The sequence below is a fragment of the Botrytis byssoidea genome (assembly GCF_014898295.1).
Source record: "Botrytis byssoidea strain MUCL 94 chromosome Unknown BBYS_001, whole genome shotgun sequence".
Taxonomy (NCBI): Eukaryota; Fungi; Ascomycota; class Leotiomycetes; order Helotiales; family Sclerotiniaceae; genus Botrytis; species Botrytis byssoidea.
Genome location: NW_024065842.1, coordinates 218,062 through 229,796, shown reverse-complemented (window position 1 = coordinate 229,796; position 11,735 = coordinate 218,062). Strand labels below are relative to the sequence as shown.

The 11,735-nt window shown below is 33.3% G+C and overlaps 3 protein-coding genes across 3 annotated transcripts; 1 reads left to right on the top strand and 2 right to left on the bottom strand.

Moving 5' to 3' along the window:
* Positions 1 to 4,773: 4,773 nt before the first annotated feature.
* Positions 4,774 to 6,881, top strand: EAE97_000070 (uncharacterized protein; the record flags this gene model as incomplete). The annotated part of the gene is made up of 5 exons (XM_038870580.1): positions 4,774 to 5,004; positions 5,060 to 5,117; positions 5,171 to 5,194; positions 5,353 to 5,415; positions 5,473 to 6,881. The coding sequence occupies exons 1-5, from the start codon at positions 4,927 to 4,929 to the stop codon at positions 6,879 to 6,881; spliced, it is 1,632 nt and encodes a 543-aa protein (XP_038737941.1). The 5' UTR covers positions 4,774 to 4,926.
* Positions 6,882 to 7,296: 415 nt separating this feature from the next.
* On the bottom strand, positions 7,297 to 8,298 carry EAE97_000069 (uncharacterized protein; the record flags this gene model as incomplete). The annotated part of the gene is made up of 1 exon (XM_038870579.1): positions 7,297 to 8,298. One exon carries the CDS (start codon positions 8,296 to 8,298, stop codon positions 7,297 to 7,299), a length of 1,002 nt encoding a protein of 333 aa, XP_038737940.1.
* Positions 8,299 to 8,725: 427 nt separating this feature from the next.
* On the bottom strand, positions 8,726 to 10,705 carry EAE97_000068 (uncharacterized protein; the record flags this gene model as incomplete). The annotated part of the gene is made up of 4 exons (XM_038870578.1): positions 10,248 to 10,705; positions 9,775 to 10,116; positions 9,298 to 9,682; positions 8,726 to 9,168 (listed from the first exon to the last, which is right to left on the bottom strand). The coding sequence occupies exons 1-4, from the start codon at positions 10,647 to 10,649 to the stop codon at positions 8,726 to 8,728; spliced, it is 1,572 nt and encodes a 523-aa protein (XP_038737939.1). The 5' UTR covers positions 10,650 to 10,705.
* Between the last annotated feature and the right edge of the window lie 1,030 nt (positions 10,706 to 11,735).

Here is an 11,735-nt window from a genome sequence, read left to right as displayed (position 1 = left end):
TAATTATAATAAGATATTTTGGATAGGAAATAAGCTATATAGTTATTTTAGAAATTAGTATGGAAAATACAAATTTGCGAAATTCTCTATTTTATCTAAAATCAATGATTTATTGAGAAATACGTCTTTCTATACTTTATAACTTATTAATCAGTTTGAGCGAAATATTACAGTAATTGACTCTAGAGAATCTTTTTTGATTTAATCTAAACTTCAAGTGATTTACTCAATAGCTGATATAAGTAGATTCCTATTAGATTATGCCTTTAGAGATTGAAGATATACTGAAATTAAAATATTATTAGGCAATTCTCAAAATAAAGTATATCTGATTTGCCTTAATATAAATTACAATATAAATCTAATTAATTATACTTTTCTATTCAAAACATATTTTATTATAGAGATTTATACTATAGATAAGATTATAAATATTTGTAATCTAGGTTTTCAAAAATATAATATAAATTAATTTGTAAATCTGGATTTCTATCTATTAATAATAAATAGTATTATAATTTATTTCTATTATAAAATCTATATTATTAATTAATTAAATATTAAAATCTTAATGAAAAATAATATTATTATTTTAAAAGGATGAATTATCAATTTTAATAATAGAATTTTGATTTTATTTTAATATATAGATTTATAACTTAAGATTATAATATAATTAAAAGAAACTAAAAGAAAAATCTTAATTTATATAAAGAATAAAGTTATTATCTTATTTTAATTGTAAGCTTTTGTAATTACTATTAACAGAAAAAACAATGAATTATCTTTTTCAATTTATAATATAATTTATAAATTATTATATTAAAAAAACTTTATATCTTTCGTATACTTAATATCTAATAAACTCAATATAATTATAATCGAAAATCCTATAAATAAAAAGATAGTATTATATAAAAATTTGAAGCTTAAAGATATTATAGATTCTAATACTTAGGTAATAATAATTATAAATAAGATTAATATTTATTATTTAGTTCAAATATTAATTATTATTTTTGTATCTAAGAAATATTTTTTAGCTAAGGGATTACTTATAATTATAATAATTATAATCTTATAAATAATTAGTAATATAAATAATATCCTAGAACAAATAAGAGTTAATAATTTAGGAATTATTAAGTATAAGATTGATCTATCAAATAGAATTATAATTTATAAGAATAAAAAGCAAAAAGAATAGCTAAAGGAATTAATTGAAATTAATATTATAATTTAAAAAAATCGGAAAGATTTTGTAAATGTATTAAAAAATGAAGAAATAAAAATCGATTTGTATAAAAATTGGGAAAAAAAGTTTAAATTGGGAAAAGCAAAGGTGTATTCTATAAATCAAAAAGATTAGATTCTTATAAACAAAATCTATAATAAGTTTTATAAGCAAGATTATTTTAAATAAATAATAAAACTAATTCTATTTAGTTTTCTAGTTTTTTATATATAAAAGAAAGTAATTAATAATAAAGGAATTATATCAAAGAAAGACAGGGTAATTATAGATATTCGTATATTAAATCAAATTACAATTTCTGATATATATTCAATTCCTATACAAATCAATATTATTATAACTATAGCTGGATATCCTTTCATTTCCATTATCGATTATACTAGCTTTTTCTATTAATAGTATGTCAAAGAGGAGCATCAGAAATACTTAATCGTATTATCTCATTATGGTCAAGAAACATTTACTTGCGTAGTAATAGAATTCAGAAATTCTTCAGTTTATATTCAGAAACATATCAATATTGTCCTTAGAGCAAAAAGAGATTTCGTATAAGCTTATATTAATAATATTATCATTTTTAGTTATATATTTAAGGATCATCTAATATATCTTTAACAAGTTTTTCTATAACTCAAAAATACAAATATTATTTTAAATCCTAAGAAATATTATCTAGTTTATTCATCTATTATTTTACTTGGTTAAAAAGTAGATACTCTTGGGCTTATATTTATAGAAAATAAGCTTTTTGTTATTCAAATTTTAGTTTTTCCTTAATCTTTAAAACAACTCGAATACTACCTCGGTTTAATTAGTTATTTATAGTAATATATACTTTATTATACAAAATTATCAGTAGTGCTATAATAACAAAAATGCTAACTGAATTGCTTATTATATGATCATAGAGATAATACTATTATTAAAACAAAAAGAAAGAAATCGGCTGTTATATTGAAACTTAAGAATATTATCATTAAAGAAAGAAATTCATTCAATAATTTGTAGTTTACCTTCAAGAAATCTTCAATCTTATATTACTTTAACCCTGAAAAAAAGCTATATATTAATATAGATATATTTAAGAAAGGAATAGATAATATAGTTTACCATTTTGCAGTCGATTCGCTAATTCAGAAGTCTATTATACTAATCATATTTCTCTTCCAGCTTATTATATTCATTGAATCTAATTATTAGCTAATAGAATTAGAGATTACAGGCTTATATTAAATAATTTCTAGAATTCGGCATTTAATTAAATTATTAAAATTTTCTATAGTGATATATATAAATCATTCTATGAATATTTAGATTGCTATTTAGACTTTTATAAATATATTCTTCTTAATTCAACTGAATCTTTACTATTTATGAAGTTCTGAACATCTTTCTCGATTTCGCCTCAAAGTATAATATAAACCTAAATGCCTCAATATTGTATTAAATGCTTTATTGCAATTTCATATTATTGAAAAAGAAATGGAAAAGTAGAAATCTATTTAGATGGATTATATTTATAATATTAAAATAATAGAAACTATTATCTATTCTATAACTATACTGTAAATTGGAGAGGTATGGCTATAGAAACTTAGGCAGGTATATATATTAAATCCGTGGTATATTAAACTAATCAATTAAATCAAGAAGAATAATGGATTAGAAATTAATACTATAGAATTACCTTTTGAACTAAAAAGAGGTATTCTATATACAAAAGCTAATATAATATATTCTCAAAAAAAACTAGTTATATCTAAATCTTTGGAGAATAAAATATTCAGTTATATACATAATCAATTAGGTTATTCTAATTATAATCGAATTCACAAAAGAGTTTCTTCCAGTTTTTATATTTTTAATATTTCCAAAAAACTGTAAGCTTTCCTTTATTATTATTATTAATATAGAATATCATTAATCTCCAGATATTAGCTCTATAAATCACTATAATTTATTCTAATTTCCCTATATATCTTTTATATAATTTCTATTGATTTTATTTTGATTTTATTTAAATCAATATTTAATTTATTTAATTATATATTATCAATTATTGATAAGCTTTTTAAAGCGATTATTTTGATTCCCAGAAAAAATATTTGGATAATAGTTTAATAAAGAAATTCTTTAATTCAATATTTACTTTTAATATTATAAGGAGTATTATATATAATAATATCCGATTGGGATAAGAAATTTGTATTTGAAATATAAAAAGGAATTATAGACTTATTGAGTATTAAATTACTATTCAATATAATTTAATATTCTTAAACAAATAGGAATAGTAAATAAACTAATCAGACTATTAAGATTATATTCCAATATTATCTTTATACTTTGAATAAGATCTCATAATAATTAATAATTCTATCTTATTTATTTATAGCTTTATCAAATTTTATATCTTAAGATATAAATATTACTATTATTATAATAATATACAAATCTAGGATTAAAAAGCCTTTTAATATTATAATAAAAGTAATTATAGAGTTATCAAAAATACTACCCTAAAAAACTAGATTCGAATTTATAACAAAACAAACAGCCAAGATATACCTAATGAAACCTACTAATAATACTAAATATAAGCTAGTAATAATTGAAACAATTAATACTATTAAGTTTACAATTATATTTATAAAATATTACTTTAATCAGCAATACAAATCTATATTCTTTAAGGTTAAAGATTATATTTCTTTAAGATTATATTAAAAATATAATATACCTAATATTACGGATAGAAATATAAAGATTGAGCAATAATTCATAGGTTTATTTAAAGTGTTAAAAAGAATTGGATATTTAATTTATTAAATTGAGCTATTCAAATCTATGAGAATATATTTAATTATTAATGTTACATATCTTGAATTTATATTAGATCCTATATAAGATTTCTATTATTGCTTTTTTGTATAAAAGATTCTATAAAACTCAAAATTGACTTTGAAATGAATTCTATATAAAAGAGTATAATATAAAAGAAAAGGAGAAGAAATAATTAAGTATCTAATTCGTTTTTTAGAAAAAGAAGTGGAATAGAATAAATAGATATTAAATAAAAGAATTTCAAAGGAACTAATTAGGGTTTTTAAGGAATAGTTATATATAAATTTAAGAAAAAATATAAAAACTAAATATATTTTTGCTTTAGAACAAAGTATTCTTTTATTTATAGTATTTGTTATACTTTTATCATATATAGTTATTAAATTAGCTTAGCTTAGATTAGCTAATCCTGGGCTAATATCTTGGCCCTTGGCACCATTCTAATTCTACATCTTTTATTCCATACTTAAACCTCACATTTAGTTATTTAAATAGTGATAGTATATTGAAAATTCGAATTACCCCATCTAATTTGTATATATGCTATATATATACTTCACTTCCTTTTATTTCGATGGATTTTATAATGGATTTGATATATAAACCATAAACCACAAATTAATAATCCGCTCTTTTTGAAATGGATTACTACTATTACGGATTCTGCAATAATATAAAAAGCGGATTATTTCAGTGGATTCAGCGCGGATTTTGTAATCAAACGAGCCCTTAATACTGCTATCCCAGCTATCACCAATGAATTCAACACACTTGAAGATGTCGGATGGTATGCATCTGCATATCTTTTAACAAGCTGTGCTACTCAAATGGGTTTTGGAAAAATCTACAAGTTCTATAACTATAAATGGGTTCTCATGATCGCAGTTGTCATTTTTGAGGCTGGGGTAAGTGGTTCTTCTACACATGTGTCTGCCACCATTTTGATTCATATTTACCTAGTCTGCTGTGTGTGGCTTCGCCTCAAACTCGAAGGTCTTCATTGTTGGTAGAGCGATTGGTAAGTCTTCCTCTGTCCTTTTCATACCAATCTTTGGAACTGACACGGTGAAGCTGGCCTAGGTTCTTCGGGTATCCGTAAGTGCGATTGATCCATGACTTAAGTTTCTCTGTTTTAGATTCTGCAAAAGCTTTCACATGCAACACCATCGTTGAGTTGTGTTGTTTTTCTTCTCCTTCTCACGCTCCCCGAAACGTTCCTTAGCAAGACAACCACTGACCATTTGAATTGGTAGTCAATGGAGCTATACTGATTCTGAACGAAACCGTGCCACTTCATCGTCGCCCTATTTTCATGAGTGAGAGATACAAACCACTGGGAAACTCAAGTGTCTCAAGCTAACATAAAAACAAAGGTTTATTATGGTGTATGTTCGCTATCGCCACTGTGTGTGGACCTTTGATCGGAGGCGTCTTCACCGAGAAAGTCACTTGGAGATGGTGCTTCTACATTAACCTGCCAGTGGGCGGAGCTGCTGCATCCATTCTACTCTTCGTTGTCAAAGGGAAATCTAGGAAAAATTCGGACACTTTTCTCCAGAAGCTTCGAAGAATGGATCCCATCGGAATACTCGTTTTCATTGCAGGTATCGTTTCTATACTTCTAGCATTGCAATATGGAGGCGCTCATTACAGCTTTGGAGATACAAGAAGCATCCTCCTCTTCATTTTGGGTGGCATTTTACTTATAACCTTCGTCACTATCCGATTCACGTCCGGAGATGATGCAACAGTGCCAATTCGAATTATCAAGCAAAGATCTGTTGCTTCGGTAGCATGGTTTTCTCTATTTAACTCATGTTCTTTCTATCTTGTTGTCTACTACATTCCAATCTGGTTTCAAGCTGTTCAAGGCCTTGACCCATTCGATTCTGGTCTTCATACACTCCCACTGGTCTTAGCTCTGGTCTTCGCTACCCTATTCGCGGTAACATTCCAAAGATCCATTGGCTACTATGTTCCAATGATTATTGTATCATCAATTATCGCACCGGTTGGCGCAGGACTTCTCATCACATTACAAGTAAATAGCGGACCAAAAGAATGGATGAGTTGGCCGGTTGTCTTTGGATCGGGTCTCGGCTTAGGTATACAGCAGATCAGTTTGGCTGTTCAAGAATGTCTTCCACATGACGATGTGCCAATTGGTCTTGCACTTATACCTTTTTTCCAATCTCTTGGCGATACAGTTTTCGTCTCGGTTGGTCAAGCCATCTTCTCTCATGAATTGGTCAAAAATCTCTCGGCCCTCAATCTTCCCTCCTTACCAACCTCACTTATCTTACACACAGGTGCTACAGAACTCCGAACTCTCATTCCAGCACAATATCTCCCAGACGTTTTGACAGCATATAACGCAGCTATCATGAAGGTATTCTTTGTGGCTATCATTACAAGTGCTCTTACGATTCTTACCGGTCTAACTTTGGAATGGAAAAATGTTAATAAAGTCAAGAAAAACTTTGAAGGTACAAGAAGATCGATTTATCAATATCATGGTGAAGGAGATTATCCATTTCCTTTGTATGATTCTGGCAGCTCTGAACACGTACAACCTGGACTTGTCGATACACAGAGCAAGCCTTTTATGGAAACAAAACTTGGCAGTGATCTTCAACAACAATTGGAAACTATTAGGGAGGAACGAGAAAAATCTAGCTCTGGTGAGACCAATTCTCATGTCATCCAAACTTCTACCGATATGAAGACCAATGTAGTTGGAGTTCCAGATAAGAATCAGGATGAGATTAAAATTGTGGGATGAGTGGACATGTTTTGTTTGTGGAGGAATAAATGAGAAATGATGGATATGAGATGAGATAATGGAGTACTTTTTTACGATAGCTTGATCTTTACGCTTCTAGTCAAGATGGTAGAATTGCTTTTTTGTACATAACATGAGGCATAAAATAGTAGTCTGCGATAATGTATGAAAGGATAATTGCAATCTTGAAGTCTTCTAATTAATCTCTTGTGACTTTGGGTTTTGGGGGTAGAGAAGAAAGTTAGGCTGCGAATGTTACCGTCTCTTGAGTATTCAGTTGTGGAATCGCTAAATCATCTTTTTGAGCCCCTTTTACTCTTCGTTTCTCACTTCGAAAAAAATGGGGTGGTGATCAACCTGTTTGTTATGAATTATTATATTAACAAAATAGTTTCTTTTTCTTTGTTTGACTTGTTCACATCATCTCATAATCCTCCCCTCTCACCCTCCTCTTCCCCGTACTCCCAAAAACCCCCTTAATCCCCCTCCCCCACCTCTTCCACACCCCCCTCCCCTTTCCCCTCCCCTCCCCCCTCTCCCCCTCCTGTTCCTCCCTGAAAAACCTCTCCCAATACCCCTCCCAGCCCTCCCAAAACCCCACACATCCCTCATCCCAGCCCCCCCAATACAACACCTCCCCCATCCAACTCGGCATCGCTTCCTCCCTCACTCCCTGCTCCTCGCTCAATTCTTGCACCACGAGCTTCTTCATCTCTTCGCCTTTTTCGCGGAGCTCGATGTTCAGGAGCGAGATTCGATGGGTGAGTTTTTGACGCGCGACTTCGTTTTCATAAGCGCATAGCGCGAGGTGTCCGTAGCGTCGGGATCGCAGGAGTTTGTTGTAGAGGTGTTGGTCGAGGTGGGAGAGGGAGGAGAGGGGGGGTTGGGTGGGTGGTTTGCGAAGGGAGGGAGAATTGGTTTGGATGTGGGAAGAGGGTGAGAGAGAAGATGATGGGGATAGTGAGTGATAGGGTGAAGAGGGTGTAGGACATGATCGGGATTGGGATTGGAATTGGAATTGAGATTGAAGATATGGTTTGTCAGGGTGTGAATGGAAATAGTCTATTATCTGCGCATCGAGAGTTTCTTGGTAGGATTCTAAAGATGGGGTTTCGGGGGCGTGGAGAGATTTGGGGGATGAGTAGGAGGTAGAGTAGGTATGGCCGGATGGAGATTGAGATGTATGGTTTGAGTACGTATATTCAGATGGAGATGCATGGTTCGAATACTCGGAGTTGGAGTCGGAGTCGGATTCTATTGTATAGATAGAAGCGGGAGGGGTAGGAGGCTTCCTGTGGGAAGTCTTGGGTTTTTTTTGAGGAGTTGGGGTTAGGATATGTGAATTTGAATCTAAATTTGAATGGTTTTTTAAAGATGGATCTTGGAGTGTTTTCTTGGTATTTGCTTTCGATGGCATATTGAATCTGATAACCCCAAGAAAAATAATAATTGATTAATGAAGGATTGATAGAGATAGATACAGATTATGGAAGTTTTTCACAGGGTGAAATATGCAATATATGGAGAAAATTATATACACGAAATAAGTATATCGAATTCTGACTTCGGTCGGCTGTGGAGGCTATATATGACATTATATTATTCTTCTACCTGTGTTTTCTAGGCCGTGTATTGCCAACAAGACGACGGGTGGTCAGACATTGGGTCAATAAAACAGAATTTTTATTTCCGTCATAGTGAGGCCGGAATAGAGACCGGATGTTCTGTAGGGCTGAGATCTCGGTTCTTGAATAGCTCATGGAGTGGGTACTTTCGGGGTCATAGAATAGGTCGGGGAAGAGAAATAGATAGTTTGAGCCGAGACGAAGCTCCTAGAAAATAAACTACAAATGCGGGACAACCGTTGTCCAATCCGGCGTCCCATACGCGCCAACAGGCAACTTCCTGATACTAATAAACGCCTCGACCACCAAGTAAATTCTCGCAACCACATATGAGATACCACAGACTGTACACAAAAACCCAATCACCAAAAAACTACACCAATCTTCTTTCAAAGCTAGAAAACGATCCCAGAACTGATCGACGGGCTTGATAGCTCGAGCAAGCCCATTGATACATAACCATGATATTCCAGAAAAAGCAATATATACAGCGCTGGCTCTCCACATCCATTGTTCGAAGCAGGAGGGAAAATAATCATACCAGGCCGCTGCATGCACGGCTCCGAACGCAATGCTGGCTAGCCATAATGTCATACCCATCACGAGACCACCAGTGCTACGGAGAAGATCTTCACCGGGCCAGTTGCCCGCGGAGAGAGAGACTAGTTGTTCGATTAGAGGCTTGTGGATTTGATGGGTGGGCTGACCAGGAGAAGCTGGAATGGCGTTGATAGTGAAACTGGAGCGGAGCGCAGGGTGGGTATGGATTGCTTTTGCTGCTAGTTACCAACGGGTATGTTGCTCGAGACTAGCGTTAAGTAGGTATTTAGTATTTTCTGTTTGATCGGGATCTCGTTTGGAAGAACCGTTGGCGTTTAGGTCTGATCTTGACGGGACAAAGAATCCAAATGTAGATATTTGCGCTGATTCATATAATTCGGTAGTTGCTGCATTGATTTCAAAGGTATGAGATTTCTCTGGGATGAGGCTAGAGGGCGTTCTCTGGATTTTGAGTCCCTCCTGAAGTCCATCAGACGCCATCGGAGGTACATATGCAAACCTGGAAAGTTCAGAGTCCTTCCACGATCTTTTGAGAATGCCAGGATGTTTGCTATCATGTCCACTGATCTGACTACTCATATACATATACGCACACAAAGGCCTGACCCAATCTCCCTCGAGTTTCGTGGGTACCATTATAGAACGTGGCTTATGCCACCACAATAGATAGATAATGAATCACAGAGAACGTGTCCCAGTGTATTTACTTCCAAAAAGGTGACTGGGAGCCCAGTAACAAGTCGTCCAATAACTTGTACTAGCATCCATCCAGCTTGAAGAATAACGAGGAGTTTCGCCATGGTATCTGCTTTGCTTTTATCCAATATTTCGCGTCTGGTTATGTCTGGAAGGTAGCCGCATTCTGCAAGTAGGTTGACACCACACGCAGTAAGCGTTAGACGTTGATAATTGGGGATAAATTGAGGGGTATTGTCCTCGGAATTTTCAAAATCGAAAACAAATCCACCCATGCCGGCGTAAAAACCATGAACGATGGTCCATGGTGAAATTATATCTTGTAATTCAACTCTGGTCGATTTCTTGTCAAGCTAATAATTGTAAGTAACTTGAGCAGTCACTCTCCTGATAAATTGTACTGGCCATGGAAAGGCAAATCCTCCTTTCCGCACGGAACCGGAAATATAGCTCAGAATGAAAGAGAATATTCAAGGGTACATACCTCTGAGGATTTTGTATGAGACTGTTCAGTCGGAAACGGCGTCACAGCCTCAGCAATTCTATCTTGAACCAAAGCTTTCAAAGCAGTTGCAGAATTATACTGTCTCCAAGCCGCAAAAACCACCAACTCTGGAGTAAAAATACCTACAACACCCCATTTGATTCCTCTTATAAACTCTTGAATCGTAAGATGATAAGGTCTTGGAATATTAAGATGCATTGCCGACCAAACACAAAGTGATAATGTCAATAGACAAGAAACGACGAGGGAAAATGTAACTCGTCCATTGGGGTCTGACACCCAGCCAGTGGTTGCCTCGTTGCTTGGTTTAAGAAATGGCGCACATGTTGATATACCGAATAAAAAGAAATAGAACAAGAGAGAAGATGTGAATAATAGCATCGTGATGGTAACAGCGAGCGACTAGTTTGTACTTCGCGCGAAATCTAGTGGGCCCATACCTTGGGACTTAACATCACTTAATGTTATTTCTCAACTCATATATCTAATTTCATCGACATTGACTGTGCCTCAATTGTTTCATGAATAAATATAATATGATTTTGTATTGGACAAAATGCGAATGTAACCCAAAGAATATTCTGCAGGACACCCTCCAACATAAGGTTTCCCATGTAGAATTGGTCGTTACCCACAAAGAAGCAACATCACTGATCTAAATTTACAAGTGTGTATGCCAAAAAAATACCTATCACACACTGCTGAAATTTACGGAACACGGATGCTACACTTTGGGGCATAAGCGCCGGCTAGGGTTGTATGCAAGATTGAACAGAAACGGAAGGTTGCGTTAAGATTCCTCGCGCTGCTCACGTGATATAAGTCGAAGAGCTGACCTCTTTTTTTTCCTTGTATTTCTTTGTGAAGTATTGATAAATACAGCCCTATTGCTTTGTTTTGTTGCATACGTGCGTTGCTTGTTGTGAAGTTAGTTGTTGCGTTTTTCAAAGATGTTGTCAAGACCAGTACAACGTTCTGATAAGAGGAGTCAAAACACCATCAAAGTTGTCGCGGGCCAGCCAGATATTAGTAGCAAAGCAAGACTTCGGGGCAGAGGAAATCTGAGCGGCTATAATTTAGGAAGTAACCTACTCGAATGGCATGAGCTTCGTGAGTTCCTTTGAATTGTCCGTGGGCTTTACAATGACTGACAGTGTGCTGGAGAAAATTGGCAGCAGTTAGTTTGCTCTCCAGAATTCTTAAAATGAGAATTAGCTGATTTGTTTCTTACCCTAGAGACAATGAATACATATTATCAGGATATAGGTCACTTCGTCCTTGTACATCATGAATTCGTCATCATGCGTCTGAAAGAACATAGACGTGCCTCAAATTCATTTCTCACGTCTCTATGGAGCTTATGTTATATACATAACGAGACAAGTAAAGTTGCTTTGTTTGAAAATATTTGAAAACATGGCTAATCAGGAATCGAATGTTCAGTCAACATATACTCTCATCTATTCG